Source organism: Pogona vitticeps, chromosome 3 (genome assembly GCF_051106095.1).
Source record: "Pogona vitticeps strain Pit_001003342236 chromosome 3, PviZW2.1, whole genome shotgun sequence".
Lineage (NCBI taxonomy): Eukaryota > Metazoa > Chordata > Lepidosauria > Squamata > Agamidae > Pogona > Pogona vitticeps.
Genome location: NC_135785.1, coordinates 242,393,657 through 242,415,216, shown reverse-complemented (window position 1 = coordinate 242,415,216; position 21,560 = coordinate 242,393,657). Strand labels below are relative to the sequence as shown.

At 40.2% G+C, this 21,560-nt stretch overlaps 1 protein-coding gene across 7 annotated transcripts in view; it reads right to left on the bottom strand.

The window, feature by feature from the left end:
* SACS (sacsin molecular chaperone) overlaps nt 1-21,560 on the bottom strand; it is a 70,926-nt gene that overhangs the window by 27,551 nt on the left and 21,815 nt on the right. For 4 of the 7 annotated variants that reach the window (XM_078390027.1, XM_020811075.3, XM_078390030.1 and 1 more), the window contains exons 3-5: nt 6,152-6,302; nt 5,158-5,245; nt 1,325-1,410 (exon numbers count right to left, since the gene is read on the bottom strand). In XM_078390027.1, the coding sequence (XP_078246153.1) occupies nt 1,325-1,410; nt 5,158-5,245; nt 6,152-6,302 (325 nt within the window). Of the gene's footprint in view, nt 1-1,324; nt 1,411-5,157; nt 5,246-6,151; nt 6,303-10,021; nt 10,204-21,560 lie in introns of those variants that run through there. The other 3 variants (XM_078390028.1, XM_078390029.1, XM_078390031.1) reach the window with 3 other exon arrangements.

Here is a 21,560-nt window from a genome sequence, read left to right as displayed (position 1 = left end):
TTTAATAACTAGAGTACAGTATTACAAAAATAGTCTAGATCTTTTTAGTCCCAGTTAGAGTAGAACTGTTGAATGAGTAAGACTTGTTAAGCCAAGAGTTATCTAAGCACCACCAACTCAATGTGTATATTCCAAACTGGGATTAATAATTGGATTTAGCCTTACATTTTCACCCCACTAAATCTGCAAATATTTCCTACTGTATTGTTAAATGTTGATTAAACATACAAATATCTGCAAAATAAGTTAAGGCAGTATTTTTATTATCACATTTCATACTCTTCAAAGTTTCTTATGTGGTATAGGGACCATAAATGTGATAATTTCTATTGTAATTCTTAAATTATAATGGAAATCATCACATTTGTCCCTCAAAACCCAAGATGCAACAAACTATGGTTTGTCATCACATAACAAAAGGCTTTGAACACCTCAAGCTTACAAGCTCTCCTTTCTCTTCCCTAGTCCTTTGTATAAGTTAAGAGTACAGTATATAAGAAACTTAAATCATGATTTGCAACAAATCCTGGACCAATATTATTGTTTTCCACATTTTTTAAAAAACCACAATTTCACATATTTGGACATGACTGTGAATGGACACTTCTAAAATCCTTCCCTCACATGCAAAAGACACAGGAGAACACAAGCCCAAGGTCTGGCAATGCACACACAGTACATTTAATATGAAATCACTGGCTTGATACAACATCTTAACCAGGCCATAACATTAAAGCAAGAGGGGGGGAATGCCAAAGATATTGTTCAATACTGAAAGTCCAAGTGAATTAGTACAGAAAGTACAGTTTGCTACCATTTCACAGCAAAATCCTTAAAGAAAAGGGATCATGCTATGATACGTTCGCAAATAGTAATTTGCATACGAATTCACTGAGGGAGGCTTGGAGGTGTCATAGCAAGCAAGTCCGAAACTTCCTGCTGCTTGTTCTTTTAATCACAAGCCACCGTTTACTGTAACATCTGAACTGGGCCTGTCTGTAATAAGGAGAAGATGAGGAAATACATCACTGTTAGCATTGCCTGCCACCCTCCTTCCACAAACATGTTGCCTTCATTCCCTTCCTTTGATATTCTAACCCAGTGGTTCTTAACCTTTGTTACTCGGATGTTTTTGAACTGCAACTCCCAGAAACCCCAGGCAGCACAATTGGTGGTGAAGGCTTCTGGGAGTTGCAGTCCAAAACTCCTGAGTAACCCAAGGTTAAGAACCAGTGTTCTAACCTAATTTCTGAGAGTGATAGCAACTGGAAACTCACAGACACTAACAATAATCCATTTTATTTACTGGTATTTTACTTCTTACCTTAAGAATCTGCCCACCTTCTGGATATCGCCTTAAAATATCTTTAAGAAAATCAACTAGTGGTGGAGTTGTTTGTCCAAAACGACCTACAAAATGTGAAAGAAGCAAACCTCTCTTTATTCTCTTCCTACTAAGGGAACAAATTATGTTGCTACCTTTTATAGGTCTGTAACTTTTATTAGCTTTGGACTACAAGGGGCTACTATGCCCAAGGTTAGTAAAGCCAATATCAGGCCAATTGAAGCAATGATGAATCTAAACTCACCCACCACAAGTGTACTGGAAATTACTTAGGATTAAACCTGACCTCACCTAACTTTGTATTTTCATTGTGGCTGAGTCCCTGGGCTGCAAGAAGTTTGAAACTGACAATTGTCTCACCTGGCTCTTCACCGTTTTCTGTCTCTTCTGCCAGCAGATGCTAACCCTTGGAACATATCTCAAAGCAAATAGCTTTCTTGGCAAGTATCCAAGATCAGCTGGGAGAAGAGCATTTTCACCTATAGAAGATACGTAAACGTTCCCCTTGACATTTAGTTCAGTCGTGTCCAACTCTAGGGCGCGGTGCTCATCCCCGTTTCCAGGCCATAGAGCCAGCGTTTGTCTGTAGACAGTTTCCGTGGTCACGTGGCCAGCACGACTACACATGGAACTATAGAAAATGGGTTGTACCTAATCCTGACTCTCTACAGCTGGCACATTTCCAAATGTGTGCTGCATTCTAAGCCTCCAATCCTATACATGTGGGAATTATCCAAACAACAAAAATTGTCTGGCTGATTAAACACTGATATTTTGATTTATTAGACATGTCAGCAGACATTACAAGAGTATACACTGCCATGGAATGTCTGAAGGTAGTATGATATGTCCAACCTTTTGTGGGTTACAATTGTGGCCAGAGGTTTTACATACACAGGTCTTGAATATAAATGGTCAAAGTGCAGGGTGTAAAAATGTAACTTAGCATATTACTATTCTATAAACTGGATATAGGATGTAAACCCAAATATGGCCTATTTTGAACCCACAGTCAGTTCCAGGTTTGAAGGGTTACTCAGCAAAGTGCTCTCTGACCAATATCCTTTTATCTCAGTGTGATACTGGAAACCAGCAGCAACATTTAATGTTAAATTCAATTTCCCACAACTGTAGCACAGCTATGCTAAGACATTATTAGAAAATTTAGATGATTACTTCCAGACTATCACCGCTATCTAAAAATATTACCACTGCAACTTCTACTGCCAAAGACTACAGACGTATGAGGGGACCTATCAGATAATATTTGGTAAGTTACTCTAATACAGTGGTGCCTCGCATAACGTTTTTAATTGGTTCCAAAAAAAAAACCTTATGCGAAAAAAACTTTATGCGAAACACCATTTCCCATAGAGATGCATTGGAAACCGGTTAATCCGTGCCAATAGGCACGGATTGCCGTCCTTAAGCGAAAAAACCCATAGGAAACATCGTTAAACGATACAATGTATCCTCCATTGGAATGTATTGTAGCTGACTCAATAGGTTTCAATGGCTTTGCGAAGTCAATTTTTGCAAAATTAAGTGTGTCATAAAAGGGTCAAAAATGGTTTTAAATGCTTGGATTAGCTTCTGCACCCTCTAAAACGGATGCAAAAGTTAATTTGGCTTTGATCTGACTTTTCGTTAATTAATGGTGAATTTTTTTCCCCCAACTTTTGACAGCTGTCAAAATCTGACAGCTCCATTATTTCCTATGGGGGAAGAAAAAATTCACAAAAAATTAATGAAGACTCAGCAACTGTTCTAAATTCTTGGGTTCGTTAGAGGACCCCCTAAGTCGTGTGCAAACCTGATTTGGCTTTGATCTGAACTTTCGTTAATTTATGGTTAATTGTTTTCTCCCCCATAGGAAAGCATGGAGCTGTCAGATTTTGACAGGTCCATTGGTTCCTATGGGCCAAAAAACAAAAATTCACAAAAAATTAACGAAAAGTCAGATCAAAGCCAAATCAGGTTTGCACATGACTTAAGGGGTCCTCTAACGAATCCAAGCATTTAGAACCGTTTTGGACCCTTCTAAGACACTTTTTAAATTGAAAACAAAAAAAACGTTAAGCGAAGCAGGGGACCTAAAACCAAAAACGTTAAGCGAAGCATGGTCCCAAAAACGCTATGCGAAAATCGCCCATAGGGAAAAACGTTATACGAAGCACAATCTGCCTCTGAAAAAATAAACGTTAAGCGAAAAAAACGTTAAACGAAGCAAACGTTAAGCGAGGCACCACTGTACTTAGAATTGGCTGTGGACTCAAAGTTAATAATCTTGAGGTTCCAAGACGCAGCCATTTTTTTAAAAAGAGGAGTAGGGCAATTGTTTGCAGCTCTTCCTCCTAAGATTCCAACAGCTACCCAAGTGTATTATGTATCTGATTATATACTTATTAAAATCTTCTAACACAAGGCTAAGCAGGTTTACTGAGAAACAGATTTCACTGGTTTAATGGGCTTCGCTCCTTAAGTAATGTGCTCTGGATTACAATGCTGGCATCCATAAAGATTCCTCTAGATCAGTGGTTCTTAACGTGGGCGATAATGCCCCCCAGGGGGCGATTTCATTTTTCAAGGGGGCGGTGGAACGAAAAGGGGCGGCGTGGGGGCGCTGGAGCAGAAGGGGGCAGTAGGGGGGCGCTGGAGCAAGCCAAACCTGTGAAGATGGCTGCAGCCTTTTTACAGTGTGCATGAATATATATTTTCCTCCAATTTTAATTTAGTTTCAGACTTTTTGTCTTGAAATTTTTAGTTCCTGCATTTGTTTTTATGCCCTTTTTATATTTCTTTTTGCGTCTTAAAATTCACTTGCAACTAAATCATTAAATGTTACTTTTTGGGGGGGCATTTCATTTTCTTGGAATTTAATTTTGTTTTCAGGGGTCATTGGATTTAAGTGTCTTAAATAAATAAATACATAAATAAATAATCACCGCGGGGAGGGGGGCAATGATAACTTCCTCAATGGCTCAAGGGGGTGTTTCTTTCAAAAAGGTTAAGAACCACTGCTCTAGATCAGTAATTCCCAACCTGGCTACGAACCAGGACATTTACGGGTATGTGAAAAAGACCGAATAATGGCAGGAAAAGGCAAATACATCAACAGTGTATGTTGCTTATTTATATCCTGTTGACAGAAACCCCTTGGTTTTTTTCATTCTTTCTCTGCCCACTATGTGAAAGCCCAGCCAATTAGCTTTCATTCCCAGGTGGACTCTGTTCTTGTTCCACCTCTCACCCTGGAGCTTGTGCTACCTGCTGATTTCCTATCAATGACAGTTTATACGGGACAAATTTATTTACAGATTTTGACTCCATCACTGATGTGCTTCTGCATACAAACAGAGAGGATGAGGAAGCTGCCTAAAGACAAGGAAGTAGAGAGTCCCCTTTAGCCCCAACCCTCCTACTATAAAGGGTACAATTTATGAAATTGGGCTACCAAGGGGTATCTAAGTGAAAAAAGTTTGAGAACCATTGCTCTAGATAAATATCAGAATGGAAAACAATGCCAATTGTAAAGAAATGGATGGTTAAGGATCTAGGAATTAATGAAACACATAAAATGTTGACAGAATCTAAACCTGAAAGTGATTTATCATATTAATATTGCTATTACAGTACACAGAAAACTACATGTATTATACTACATGTATTATATATAGGAACAAATGACATAGTTTACTTCATTAGACAGAAATCTGTTTTATAATTTGAACAAATTAATCTTAAAACAGGTAGTAACAGGGAAGGGGGACTAGTAAGAAATGCAAAAGGTAATTTATTATAATACATTGTACCTCCTCCTTTTAGGCCCTTTGACAGAAGATTTAGAAATATATGATTCTGAGTAGTCTGGAGATCCCCAACCTTGACACAGTCTGATAACTAAACAAAAAAAGAGATATTTTTAAATATTGCACATTCCTGATTGTATCTCAAAACTAAATAAATTGCTTCATCCTTTGACTACATTGTCAACAAGTTTAATTTAAACAATTTATAACAGTCAATTTAAAATACACAAGATCCTTATAAAATAGAACTCATTTTCTTGTACTTAATCAATATTATTGCCTTTCTTATACAGGAGGCACCACTTTGCAAACATTACTACTAGAAATCCAGCTTTTTGCTTGTTATTGCTTAAAACCAAAGAATTCTCCCCATGCATTTAAGATTTACATAGTGATGCTCTCCCTCCCAAGTCATTGCGAGATCCTGTATATTACAGCTAAACAGAAGTACCTCAATATTCATAAATCCTATGCTGAATTATGGAATTTCTGCTAGAGCAACAGAGATTTCTAATATATCCTGCAAACAGTCCACATAACACTATTGGGAGATGATCCCCTAATACTCTGGAACACATGTGGTAGGTCTGTAGGAGACTACAGAGAGGGAGGGAGAAAATCAGACAACACACTATCAAGGATGACTTGCTGCCCAAGAGTAGAATAAAAGCCATAAAGTCCACAGTTAATCAAACAGATTAACATATGGGACATAAAAAATGAGAACATATTGGGCTCAATTCATTTATGAAGGTTGAATATAAAAACCAATACCCTGACTAAAGCCTATAGAACAACATTTATTATCATATTTTAAGCCCACTCATTTGACTCAGCAATGTTAAATACACAGAAACACACATTTTATCAGCAAAGCAGTTTGTATCTTAATTATTTGATTTCAGATTAATATACCAAGATTAATACATTTCTCTTAAGGAAAGTATAATATGAAGGCTGCCAAGAACAACATTTCCAAGAGACTGAAGAGGCTCACCTCTCTTCCCTGGGAGTACAGACACTGTTCACCTACAGGAAAACCTGTCTCTTGATGAATTAATTCTTTTATGGCTCCCACAGACACTGAAGAAAGCACCTCAAATGTTCGGCAGCCCACATAGTCATGAAGCACTGTCACCGTGACTGTCCTGCACCAACAATAAAACAAAGGAAGTTCTATTTGAATGAACAGCAGAAACAAAACAGCAGTACAAAACCAAAAAATGATGCCTTTTAACTGCACCAAATTGTGTTAATTACTTTAGATGGATAGCCAAATCACAGAATTTTCAAATACTGTACTGTATCAAGAAATTTCATGTAATATTCTACTGCAGTAATATATACTTCTGTTGCATCTGAGCAGCCAAACTCCTCTAGCATTCTATACAGTGGCCCACCAGGTGCCTGTGGGTTATTCAAAGAGTATGACAGTGAAAGCCATCCTGTTTCATTGTTTCTTGCATTTGGCTCTCAAAACATATTGCTTCTCATGTTGATATATGTACATGGATACATCTACTCCCTATGAATATTTAAGCTGTGTAAGGTAATGGCCCTTCCCACATTTTCTGACAATGCCTTATATCTAAGACTGAGTGATTTTTTGTTTATTTTTCAAGAGTACATTTTTTAAGGAAGAGGACAACCAAAGCTGTACCAAATATTCTAACAGGGATGCATCATACAGTTACATAATTATGGCACTTGATTTTTTCATTTTAAGTCTCTTCTTAAGCAACTCATATATTTGTACTTATCCTTTTCACTACCACAGTATATTACACTGAGACTTGATAACCAAAAATGTGTCGGAGACAACACACGTTCAATATGCATTGTCTCTGATGCATTTTTGGTATCACTTGATAGGACAAAGTTCCAAATAGAGTAGTCCTAGAACAAGATGGGATTTTTAGCATGTACTGTATACATTACTGAAACATCAACGTCTAGGTTGGCTTGGGCATGTCGTGAGAATGGCTGGTGGTCGGATTCTAAAATATCTCCTGTATGGAGAATTAGTGGAGGGAAATTTTCCCAGAGTGAGACCACAGCTGTGATACAAGGATATCTGCAGGCGGGATCTGAAGGCCTTAGGAATGGACCTCAAAAGATGGGAAACCTTGACATCTGAGCGTTCAGCCTGGAGGCAGGTGGTGCATCATGGCCTCTCCTATTTTGAAGAGATACTTGTCCAGCAGGCCGAGGCAAAGAGGCAGTCCCGAAACCAGCAAAATCAGGGAGCTGGACAGGGGAGAGATTGTATTTGTCTTCAGTGTGGGAGGGATTTTCACTCTCGAATTGGCCTTCTCAGCCACACTAGACACTGTTTCAAGTCCTCTATACAGAGCACATTACCATAGTCTCTCGAGACTGAAGGATGCCTAATCTAAATCTAATTGGATAACCTCTACTACAACTTGAAAATTTCTTTCCCAGCTATTCAGAAAGTCAAGGTCCATCTAGCTCCATAGTGTTGATAACTGGAGGCAGTGCTCCAAGATGCCAGCTAGGATACATTTCTAACCCTGTCTGAAGATGGTACAAGTTGGCTCTGACAAAGCATATTAAAGCACTATTTTTGCTGACAGACTGAATTTCTAGGCTTCAAGCAGGATCCTTTCCTAGCCCTAGAGATCCTAAAAATTGTAGATGGAATCCTCCACAGGCAAAGCATGTATTCTACCACTAATCTACACGCCCATACTATACTAGCATATAGTATGGGCTAGTGGGCAGTTCTGGATTTAAGAATTATTTATAAGTGGGCAGAAATTCTATGCTGGCAAAGGAGAAGTGTGACAAGGGAGAGATGAAGTATTGCACCCTTCTTTTTAACTCATTATAGAAACCAAATAGGCTGACAGAGGAAGAAAGTTCCATCGTCCATGCGCAAAGGGTAAAAATGCTGTGGGCTAATGTTGTTTTGTTTATTTGAGAAGTAGTTTTATCAGAGCTCCACAGCAGTTGTGGGCTTATTTATCAGGCTACCATAAGACCAATTACCTATTCCAATTCTCTGAATAAGTTATTTTGGTAATAAGGAAAACAAAAATAAGCACTGTAGTGAAAAGAAAGCATAACAAGCTGGAGATGGAAACAAGAAGTAAAAAATGTAAATAAAATCGTACTAGACTACATGGAGTATGAGTGGTATTAACTGCAATTACGGAAAATTCACACATGTGTAGAAGTATCATGTTTGTTTTTGTGAACTCCATAATATAAGAAGCAAAAGCATATGTCTATAGCATATGCAGATATATTAAGACATCTCAAGGATGTCCACTATGAATTTTCATACATAAATGTTTTCCTGCCAAAGATTATGAGTGCTTCTTTCTTCAGCTTGTGTTGGTCCCAAAATCTATTAGAGATTGGCAGGGCATTCAAGCATGCATAACATAGTCAAGTTGTTGTTGTTTAGTCATTAAGTCATGTCCGACTCTTCGTGACCCCATGGACCAGAGCACGCCAGGCCCTCCTGTCTTCCACTGCCTGCCGGAGTTGGGTCAAATTCATGTTGGTAGCTTCGATGACACCATCCATCCATCTCATCCTCTGTCATCCCCTTCTCCTCTTGCCTTAACACTTTCTCAACATCAAGGTCTTTTCCAGAAAGTCTTTTCATCTCATGAGATGGCCAAAGTATTGGAGCCTCAGCTTCAGGATCTGTCTTCCCAGTGAGCCAAGCCAAGTCAATAGTGAAGTACTTGCCAATGCAAGTATGGGGGGGGGGGGGCACAGTAACATTTTTATGAGGACTCCAAATGAGAGTAAATTAACCATTTATCAGGCCTTCAAATTCCCCACTCATTTATTTATTTTATTTATATCCCGCCTATCTAGCCAACTCAGGACCACTATCATTAGAATTAGAATTGTTTTACCCCTCTTAATTCCTCTCAGACTGTTTTGGGCTTTCCTTTTGCTGCCCTGAATTGCCCTCTATATTCTCTTGGGTTCTTGCACAGATCCCTTTTACCATTTCCCCCAATGGGACACATAGGTGTGAGATGCCAAAAATATCTCAGCTCAGACAGCTTAGGAGCAAAGGGGTGGAGGGGGGAGCTGTTGTCCCTTTAATTCAGAAACTGCTGTAACAACTAGAAGTTACTTTATAAAATACACATCACTGAAGAATGAAGCACTCTGAGGAATACAAGCTTCTCTCTGCCATCTTAAAGCACATTTATAGAAGCTGTGAATGACAGGACATTCTGGGGATCATTCATCCATAGGGCTACCATAAGTCAGAACTGACTTGACAGCAAGAGAAACACAAAACAACAACAACACCAAATAATTGGGCTGGAGTCCATCCTGTTAAAAAGCAACCCAAGGGCAGTGACAATGCATGTGGCCATACGCACTAACTTTCTCCCTTTGCAGGGATAAAGGAGGGATAGAAATGAAATCAATCAATGAAACATAAAATAAAATAAAATACTAGCCACCCCAGACAATGCAGCCCATGAAACTTGCCACACCACAGCTGTGTGGGCGCCACAAGATTAATTAACTCTTTCGTTTCTGCTGCAAGGCATGAAGCGTAGTAGCCCAAGCCTAGGCACATTTTCCACAGAGAAAAGCTTCCCCTCCCCACCGCCCGTCAACACACAGGTCTATCCAAGGCTTCTCCGAAATCCAGGCGGCGGGTCAGGTTACAGCCCGCCCGGCTCCTTCGGGAGAGTCTCCCTCCGAGATTGTTCATTCAAAAGGCAGGCAGGGTACATGCAGAAAGAAGGCAAGGCGAGGCGGGGACGGAAACCAGACGCTCGCCATCCACCGCAGACCCGCTCTCCGGAAGCCCTTTCCCCTCGGGCTGGGAAGCTCCCCGTCGCGCCGGCTCGGCCTCACTCACTCACATGCCCCTTCCAAAAGAACCACCCGCCGGCGACGGCCGCCTCCTCCTCCGCGGGCCGAGCCCCCCCCCTCTCTCGCGCTCGGACGGGCCGTTCGAAGAAGCCGCCCCCCGCGCGCGCGCCTCCCTCAGATGCCGGCGAAGACCGTTAGCTGCTCGTCCCGCCGTTACATCCGCCAGGCCTCACCGCCCGCCCAGCCGCGGCGCGACGCCGGCTCCGCACATGGGGGGAAAGGGGGTGGGGACTGGCGGGCCGGACGGAGGATGGGCAGCGTCGGCGGCCCAGTCAGCCCGCCCGCCTGGCGAGTGAGGGTGGGCGGTTAGGGGGAGCGAGTCGGAAGCGAGGCCTCGAGAAGGCGAGCCTCCCCCTCCGCGTCGCGGCCGGGGAGGAAGGAGGGGGGAAAAAGAGGAGGCTGCTGCCCCGTCAGAGCCGCCGAGGGTCAAGAGAGGGCTGTGTCTCCCTCGAGCAGCCGCCGCCTTGGAGCGACATGGGCAGAAAGTGTGGGAAATGCCGCCGAAAACTTGTCCGTGGATTTTCTCCCACACGACCGCTGAGGGGAAAAAAGGTGGGGGAATCGTCTGTTTTGTCAGGGATCCGTCCTTTCACCAGGGAAGACCACACGGGTGTATCAGCAGCGACCTTAACGGGGCGCTCCGGTGATCTTTGCCGGCGCGTGGGAAATTCGCTTGATGGACTCACAACTTCCTCTTAGAAAAGTCCGTGTTCGGCTCAGTCGGAGGAGCCCCAACGCCACATCGCCGTGAAGCCCTGCAGTGCAGCAAACGCATTCCACCCTCTCGTACTTTTCGCCGCCGACAAGGAACTGAGCAGTTCGGCTTGCCCTCCTCTTTCTCCAGCCCCTTCACTTACCTTGATTCAACCGATTCCACACTACAAACACAGCGATAGTTCTTACCCAATTCGGAATTGTGGAACTAAATTGTTCCAGTTAATTCCAAAGAGAAGTTTTGTTGAATAAAGTCTAAAGCGCAAGGGGTACACGTGTTTCTCCGGAAAATAAATACGATTTTTGGCAACTCTTGCTGAGTGTTCAGGATGCAGTTCTTACATAAAATTCAGGTATTGCTGTTAGAATCAAGCTGCATCCTTAAGCAAAATGAGGAAATAAATGTTCACACTAGAGATAGCACAGCCTGGAAATATTACACACAGTGGAAGCTCTCTCTGTAGGGCTCTTCTAAGCTTTCTCTTAATTATTATATCCACCAACTTATTTACAAATAGAAATTAGATTATGAATCGTGCACTCAGTGCTGTTTTTATGACAACTCAAAAGGCAGAGGGCTAAGAATTACTGGAGCTATACTTTCTACTACTGTACTACTATTCCATTCTTCCCCTGATAAAAAAAATACCAGAGCAGATTATTTGAGAATGAAAACAATGGCCCTGTCCATTTAATTTAAAACTGACACAAAAGAAAAAGGGTTTATTTACCCAATCCTCCCTGACTGAATGAGTCTGCTGTAGTGTAACTTACTACGTTAATCAGCAGGATTTCAGGCCTTGCACTCAATGGGCTTAATTCTAGGAAAGTTGGGGGGGGGGTCTTCCCTTCCCCTTCTGATGGCCATCAGCGTTTTGAACAAAGAGGGGACTTAATCTTTGGTCTGAATATTCGTATCTGAATAGTGTAGGGTATATCTCCTACTATAACTTTTTTTTAACCTTAAGCCAAATATTTTGTCTCTTGGAATTCCACACACACATACCCTTTTTTAAAAATATGTAGAAACATATACAGTACATGAGTTTGGGGAAAAATGAATTGTTACAAGAGAGAAAAAAAGTAAGTCACTATATAAATAATAAACAGCCTACACAACGTTAACACAGAGATTCACTGTAAAAAGTAGACTAGCATCCTCCATATCAGTGCTGTTTGGAACTTATAAGGAAACCACAGCAACTCACAAAGCAGTCAGTGTGGCTATTTAAAAAGAGGACCTGCAAATTGCTATTCATGTGCTGCTGAAAAGATTTCTTCCAGAAAATACATTCCAATATCAGATATGTGCTGTCATATGTAGTTGTACCACATTTTTCACAGTATAACTGTCATTGAGTATTGTCCTTTTGGGTAAAAAGCAAAGCAAAGTGTGCTTATATACTGCCCCATAGTGTTTCAAGCACTCTCTGGGCAGTTTACAAGTTAATTATGCAGGCTACACATTACACATAAAGAAATTTCAGGTAATCAGAATGTGGCAGGACAGCAGCATCAGTCTCCTAATTAAAAGGTTGCCAAAAGGTGGGGGAACAAACCAGTTTTCACCATTTCTTTCGACAGGTGAAATAAAATGGAAACTCGTGACCAATAATAAATACATGGCAGCTAGGGTTACCATATATATGGGCAATTACATCGTTTGTATGCTTCTAAAATTTAAAAATGCACAACATAAGTAAAGCTTTTACTTTTTTTCACTGACATTCCATTTCTTAGCAATAGAAATTCATCAGAGGAGATTCATCATCTTCTATTTAGAGTGCAGTGACATACATTTTTCAGTTAAAACAAACAGGTAATCAAAAAGGGATCTGATTTTATTACAAAATGCCTTCTAAAAGATAATCAGTCAGCCCAATTTAATTCAGATGATTTCTAAGTGCAACAACAAGGGAATTTAAGTAAATAAAATGTGCTTTTTTTTTCTAAGCTAGAGTTGTCCAAATCACTGGAAAGAACAAAGAAGCTCATTCACAGAAATTGCCATGGGATTTACCATGAGCACAAGTGACCAAGCATCTCAGAGTTGGCTGGATAAAGGTGGTTATGAAGCTTGTGCTTTATAAGAAGGTTATCAAATGAAAACTTATTCTATATATCATACTAGTATTTCCGAAAAGAAGAGGAGGAGGACTCTTCTGTTTAAAGCAAACTGTTTGAATTTATACCCACCATACAAGCAAATGTAGGGTTTGTTCGTGCAGTGGTGTTCTCTCGGGTCATTCTGAGGTTGTTCTGGGTCATTCTGGTATTTTTGTTGCAGATTTAAATAGATCATACTATTAATTGCTTCCACACATGTGGAGAGTATTTGTTGTTAAATGTAGTGGGATGCACTGGTCATCCCAATACTGCCTATCTACATGCATATGGAATTGCCCCCCAAGATCTCCTTCCCACCACAGATTGCTCTCTCTCTCTTTTTGCCTTCTCTGCTGTCCCCACATACAGTACTTCATACTCTCTTCCCTTCCCCCGTTGTTTTACCCAGTCACAGGGCATGGAGAAAAATGTCCAAAAGGAAAAATGTCCAAAAGGAAATGTCATCAGATGACACGCACCCACACAGTACGGTACACGAATGAGCATGGAACAATGCAGTACTAGGATCCACACAAGCAGATGCAGCACTAGGACAAATCAGAACAAAAACACACCACCACCTGGTGATGGTGGACTCAAAAGAAAAGCAGTTGTTGTTTGCCCTGCTTTGGCACACGTTTTAGCCTTGCACTGTATGACCACTGAGGGGCAGTTCCATATCCCATGTACAGTACAAGGAAAGATGAACCAATATGTGATATAGATCAGGTTTTAGACTACAAACCAGCTCTCCTCTTCACTCCAACATGGCTATACTGAAAGCCATGGATTTCACTGGAAAGTGGTGAGATGGAGAGAATTGCATCAATAATAATAATAATAATAATAATAATAATAATAATAATAATAATAATAATAATAATAATAATAATAATAATAATAAAAAACAGCAATAAACAATAAAGGTTTGGCAAAAAGTTTGAAATAACTTGGAAATCCTTAATCAACCAAAACACTAAACATGTGGCTTTGGACTCAAGCTAGTTTACTTGGTCTGGAATAAATGAGTCAGTTGACAAGTTCTCTTCTTAGATCAGTGACTAATTTCTTGTGCCAATCTGAAAATGTCATAGCTGCCTGTGCAAAATCCTTGACGAAAGCAGGAACCAGGTGCTCAAGTCATATGCTATAACCCTTCCTGTGTCTCTCCTACATTTGTGTGTCCTGACAGACCCACCTACCCCCCCCCCATTTTTAATTAGTTGTCAGCTTTAATGGGGCAGGTACCTCTGCCAGCAGAGTGAGAGATGCAGAACAGGCATTTGACCTTCCCTGGGAACCTGTCCACCAACTCTACCTCTGCAACTGGCAGATGAGCTGTAGCAGAGTTCATGACACCCGCATCTGTGGACTGCACATGAGCACTGTACCTTTGCCCTCCAGTGGTGAATACAGGGAGCTTTCACACTATAGCAGTCCTTTGCATGGTTAGTAGGACTGATCCACAAAGGCAAAATGTGTCTACATATACATCACTTTTGTTGGAACATGACACCTGTTTATTTCTCAGCAAATTATTTCCCCCCAAAATATTATGTTTTAGGTCAGAAGCAATGAACATACTGGGTCATCATATGGACTGAATTGAATAGCTGTTTGTATTCAGAAATTTTAACATGCTTACAAGAGTTCATTGGAAACATTAGAGTAGAAAACAATGCATGTTTGCTATTGCTGTATATAAATATTTTTAAAAGCATATGAAATCTCAGAACAAACTCAAACGCAGAACTGAGGAAACCAACAAGCTAAATAAGTGTCCCCAATTCACAGTCAGGCAATCAATATCTTTAACAGGGCCAACTAAAATGCTACAAAAATGTCCGGGATTTGACTTCTCTAGACCGCTTCATCACGTTAGCCTCAGGAATCCATATGATTTTCCAAGGCAAGAGGTGGTCTTTGAGCACAGCCAGTCATGTGTTTTCAGAAATGAAGAAACATTATTGCCTCTTCATCATATTACACATTGCCAGGTGTAACTGGCACGTGCACACCTATTAGGGGCTAATTCAGTCTGGTAGTTTCCACCTTGGGACTGAATTTAATTTGCAAAATGAAAGGCTCTGTTTGGCTCCATTTTTATTTATTTGTATCTCACAATTCCTCACAAGGAGCCTAGAGCTGCTGACAATTCACATAACCAAAGTACCCAACATAAATCTATAATCCTTCAAGATACAATAAAGCAAAAATGTAGCATTTGCCTATCCAACAACCCCAGTTTGCACTGACGTATGTTTTCACCTGACAGATAAATTGCAAACGTGATGGGGATAGGAATATTGGCACTAGAGGTGCTTCAGAGCCGAGGTGCCACCACCAAAAACACACTGCAATGTGTGGTTGCCCTATGGCCCACAGTCATTAAGGACACCAGCAACACAGTCTTCCTAGTTGATCTTATATGCTTAGGCCAAGAAGCACTACTTCTTGGTATTAATGTTTAATGTTAAAAGCAACTTATCTCTGTTCAAAAGTAAATTTTTATTTTTCATTTTTAAAATGTATTTTACCGTTTCTTCCCCATCATCTAGTTTTGGCAATATGTAGTGCAATGAAGAAGTCCACATAACATGAAAGTTTGCATATTTTTGTGGCATTTTTGTTGGTGCTAATAGAGATTTTTGTCTGTCTACAGACTTGTTTCTTTCTCTTTCTCATTGACAACACTTTTACCTTCGTTTTTGTATTCTTCTCATCAGTTATCTGAAAACAATCTGTAACACTGAGGTGCAAGAATTACCAGCCTTTTAGGGTACCTGCATCTTCAATGTTGTGTGGCAGCATTTCAGCCCATGCAAACGGATGTGCTGCAGGACTGCTTAATGTGTGATTAGCATGAGTCAAAGTTCTGCCATCAGTGCAACTGTTAAATGTGCAAGAGTTCTCATGTTGAAAACAAAGCCATAAACACTTAGCAGTTATAATTTTGCAGAACCATAAGTTATAGGGAGAAATCTATTTCTGCACAAATTTCATTGCAAGACTTTCTTTTCCCATCTTTTCATGCCATTTCAAAAGAACTCTCCAAAATAACACTATATTTGAGGATTCATTTGGTAAGCCACTCTTAAGACTTATGTTCTGAATTAAACTCTGTTCGCCACTATGGGATGGGGGAAATCTTGAATCACAGCCTTGAAGAGCAGCCAAGATTGCTGGAACAAAATACTGTGCAATTTTGTGTTCTTTATCATAAAACCAGGAGACCAGTGACCCTTTTTGTGTGTGCTAGTAATTCTAAATGACTGCAGGTTTTGTACTTATCTGTGACAACCATGTGCAGCAGTCATCCCTGCCTGCTCCTTAAGTGTTACTGGACATGCCTACAAATAAACTAACAGGGGAAAAACAAGGGTTGGGTTGCATAAATATGAGCATTCTGAACAAATAAACTGGGGTTTACTAATGCAACAGAAAACCTACTGCAGTAAAAGACCTACAACTGCAGCTGCTAAGATTCTGCAGTGCTGGCAGGAAAATGCCAGTGACTCAGCAACCACATTTAAAAGTGAGACAATGCCTTGCTGTTATAGAACTTTTCATACTACAATACGCAATGCATGCATTTCAGATTTAGGTACTCTAATGGATTTTTAATGTCACTATTTTTAAATTCCATGCTTGTAGGAGGGGGAATCTTTTACAATGACTTAAGTCACTATTGTATCACAAAAATGCCTATATGCTGGCAATTATTCAAACAAGAGAAGGTAACAGCTAAATGGAGCCTTAATAGTCAGAGCCACCATGTCACTGAATACCACCTACCAGAGAGCAACAATGGGAGAGGGTGGTTGCCACCATGTCCTGCTTATGGGCGTCCTGTGAGTGTATGAACAGCTACTGTGAGAAGCAAGGTGCTGGAATGAATGTCCTGTTGGTGCTGGCTCTTCTTAAATTAAGCTGTCTAATACAGAATTAATCTTTAATTTGTAGATACAACATCAATATTTAGTTTGTGGATGCCATAGATTCCCAGTGACAAAGCCATAGATTTCCAGTGAAAAACATTTTCACTGGAAAAAAATGCAGGATAAATCCACTTTACGCATTTGATATGAAAACTATGAGCCAAGTAAACCCACTTTTTTCATCAGGTTTCCCCACAAGGAACTCCTGCAATACTAAATGAACTAGATAATTTCGGCTTCTGGATGAAAGCCTTTCCTATTTCAGTAGGAAACCTATTCAGAAAAAAATAATAATGAAACAATAGCTGAAATCCTATTGCTTAGCAGTAAGAAATTTTGGTAACGTTTAGTCCATTCCTAGCTGCTATTCTAAAGAGAGGGGTGTGTGCGCACTGGCTTAATGTGTGCCCATACACCAAGATATGCAGCAGGAGTTCTTTGTCAACTAGGAATGGACTGAATGTTACAAGTTTTCTAACGCTAAACAAGATTTCAGCTAAAATACGTAGATATCACATACATTATGTGTTGTAATAGAATAAGGAGACAATATGTGCCCATTTAACTAGATAACACATAAGCAGGATACATTGTTTCAGAGACACCTGCAAAATATTTTGGTTCAAATGAGGTAAATTTTTATTGTTGCACGCGGTCTGTTGAAAGGCTTTACTTCCATATACTTTTTAGTACTTTTATCAAGGTTCAGTACACCATCCACATAGTCTCATTATAAGGTAAAGGTAAAGGTTCCCCTTGACAATATTTGTCCAGCCGTGTTCAATTCTAGGGGGCAGTGCTCATCCCCGTTTCCAAGCCATAGAGCCAGCATTTTTGTCTGAAGACAATCTTCCGTGGTCACATGGCCAGTGTGACTTAGACATGGAACGCTGTTACCTTCCCACCGAGGTGGTCCCTATTAATCTACGTCGCATTTGCATGCTTTCGAACCGCTAGGTTGGCGGGAGCTGGGACAAGTGACGGGCGCTCACTCCATCACGTGGATTCACTCTTACGACTGCTTGGTCTTCTGACCCTGCAGCACAGGCTTCTGCGGTTTAGCCCACAGCGCCACCACGTCTCATTATAAAGTTCCAATATATCAAGCTATAGGCCATCTTATCTCTCTTAACCATCAATTAGCAGAATCCATTGTATCAAGTTGCAGGAGGCTAAAAGATGGGAAATAAGATAACTCCTCCACATGAGTCACCATCTTTATCAGCCGCCTCCTCTCCCTGCATTATCTCCTTTCTTGGTAACATTAACAATTTATGCCACAAACTGCATCTTTTACTGTGCCCTCCTTATTACCCCTTTCCTTCCTGTATAGTGCTTTTGAAGTTGCAGGCCTGTGGGTAGCGACTGTGCTGTTTGCTACTGATGCAAACCACTCCAGGGGCCATTTCAGCAGAAATGTAAAAAATGCTTTGCAAACTAAAATGAATGAATGACAACTCTGTATTTATTGTCTGCAAAAGCAGCGTTTTCAAAGCAACCACCCAATTATTCCTACTCTTGCAGGAGAGAACTAGAAAAAAAAGCAGTAACCACTGAGGATTAAACTGTATATTACAGATAGGATAAAATTAGAAACTGAAGTCACATTAGTGTTCAGAAACATAATACCAGTCCACCTTTGTTTCTGAATACCCATGCTTGCAAATGAAGCCCATGTTTACCTCCCAATGACCAATAACAAAACAAAACAACCTAATTTATAAACTAGGGGAAATGTGAAAAGCTTATGATGGAACAATCATACCGTTCTCAATCTTAAGTATTTCTGTATTCTAATTATATGTTCTTTATAAAGTATGGCTTGAATGTGAGTCAGTCCTGCGATATATTACTTCAGCACATAGCTGCAAGGCACTTTCATTCAAAATAAAAGAATATGAGAATAGTTTCTCCTTGAAGGGGCAATTAAGAGCCACTTCCATTACAAAAGTTCCTCAATGATGGATAGGGATGAATCCACATGTCTGCATTTTTAGACTGTACTTGGGGGGTTAGCTATGGGGAAAACTTAAGCTGTCACTTTCCTTAAGCCACTTCAGGATAGAATCATTTCTTAGGAAACTGAAAGTTTCCTCCTGTTCCCCAATAGAGAGGGAGACAGAAGAGGATGCCAGATTTTTTTAAAAGCCCTAACTAGTGCTGAACTGGATGTTTGGCAAGCCAAACAATATAAAGCGTGCTGCTTATATACCGCCCTATAACACTTCAAGCACCCTCTGGGTGGTTTACAAGTTAATTATGCAGGCTATACATCCCCCCCCCCCGCAAGCTGGGTACTCATTTTAGCGACCTCAGAAGGATAGAGTCAACCTTGAGCCGGCTACCTGGGATTGAACCCCAGGTCGTGAGCACAGTTTTGGCTGCAGTACAGTAGTTTAACCACTGCACCACGAGGCTACCACATAGTGACCCTGTTTAGGGCATTCTAGTCCTATCTAGCCCAGGACAATTGGCTATCTGGGCACACTCTCACAATAGTTTTTGCAATCAGACCTTGAGATTTTGTTTTAAAAGTGCAGCAGAACTAACAACTGAATGCATAACTGAAACATTTTGTTGGTAACTTTTTATGTTCAAAATGTAACTAGCATACGATTACATCCTTCCCCATTACTGGTTTCCATCTCTATTTAAAACCATGTCTCAGGTCTTAAGTATTCTATTGTTCAGTCTCATGAAGTGGCTACACATTATTAATGCATTATTTTGGGTAGCATTTACACAGCTGCAAAACAGGTGTCCCTACTCAGATTATTCAGGAGTAGTGTGTCAATTTTGTCTTTTAAACTGCTTGGTTTTAATGGTTGTTGTGGGTTTTTCGGGCTTCTTGGCCGTGTTTTGGGCCAAGAAGCCCAAAAAACCCACAACAACCATTAGATCCCGGCCGTGAAAGCCTTCGCGAATACTTGGTTTTAAATTGTGTTAATTATCTTATGTTTTAAAAATTGTTTTGTATAGCTTTGTGACTTGTCCTGAGATTCTGATCCTGTGATATAGGGCAGGCTACACAGATTTTAAATAAATAAATAAATAAATAAGTCAATTTGAATTAAGCCTATTGAGCTAGTCCATAATTTAGACTCTGTGCTTAGTCCAATATCAGCTACTTCATTCCTAGCATTTAAATTTGTCACTTTTTGCTAACGTGCATGACATGGTTGAATAAAATTTGCAATGCAGACATTTGTCTGCCAGGCAACAGCAATGGAGTAATTCATTATGCATATTATTTAAAAGCTAAATCTGTCATTCTTTCAGCAGTGTGCAAACAATTTGATTTTGAGTAAAAGGAAACACATGGATGTTCAGCTCTCTCCTCAAACTGGACTATCTTTACAAATCCTGAAGGGACGCATTGAATGATGCATTGAAGCCTTTGACACAAGGAATGTGAGACCCTTATCAGAGAAGAGAAGAGCTGTGCTCATTTCACTGCAGTGGAATCCGGTCAAACATCTCACGATAGACTACAAATGGGGTTGAGATCAATAGCTTTTAAAATCAAATCAATGACATCATAAAAGTGTAGCTTGGCCTGGAATTATTTGTTGTTTTTCCTCATTGCTCTCTTTCTAGATGATCAGTCAACCTGCATAGTCACTTTGTATATATTTGTCTAGATGACACATTTTGTCATGATTCTGATATTTTAGAGAATAAAAAAGAAAAGTATCATGGTACAATGAAAAAATAGCCAGCTCAGACAATTGCTCATTGCAGTGGTGTCCAAAATTTACCAATTATACTGGTTAACAGCTTAGAGACAGTGGAAGAAGCAATGATGTGGAAGAACCAACATGCTTAGCATCATCAATACTAAGGGTGCAACTAAACTCACAAAAAAATGCTACTAGTTTGGGACAGGCTGATTCATATTTTTTTTCCTGTTTACCACATGATGCAGAAAAAGCGCTAATCAACAGGAGTTTCCTCACACAAATTTGCAGTTTTTCCTCTATTGCTAGGGCTTGTACTTTTTAAAAAAATGAATGGATTCACACCAGTTCAAGCCTTGTAATCACTTCAGCCAGTGCAAAAAAGTGTGTGCTGGTGGTTGGTACAGTAGCGCAGTTAGGGCTAGATATTTGCAAATACTGACTGTTTTTCACAGCTCGGTGCCAGTGCTGTTGAGCTGGCAAAACATGTGCATGCACAATTGGACCAATGCTTCCTCAATGGCCCCAGGGTAAAAGGGGAATCATCAAAAGAAAACACCTTTGCAGTTCTGCTCATTGATGATTTCCATTGGTAGAGGAGCACTGACTGGACACCACTCTAAAAAGTTAGTATTGCATGTACAAAGGTTTTGGAAATAACTATGTGAATAGACTACTTGATTTGAAGCACTAAACTTGTTTTACATCCTACATTTCCCCATAGAAGTTTTCAGCTGTTTAGTTATTACTTCCATACAGCATACTTGATATATATGGAACTATACGGAGCAATACAATACAATACAGAAATACCCTGTCATCTAATTACAGTAGGACCATGGTATCTGCAGGATCAGTACTTGCAGTTTCACTTATCTGTGCCTAAAAATATTAAATAAAAACCCTCATACACATGTTTAAGGTGTGTTACCAGACTCAGACACTAGAGGGAACCAGAGACTATGCTATATAGAGTCTTCATTTATCTGCAATTTCCAGCATCCATGGGAGAGATTTGGAATTCTCCCCTGCCGGTACCACAGTCCCACTGTACTGACAGAGAGTGTGATAGAAAAGATAAAGATAACAG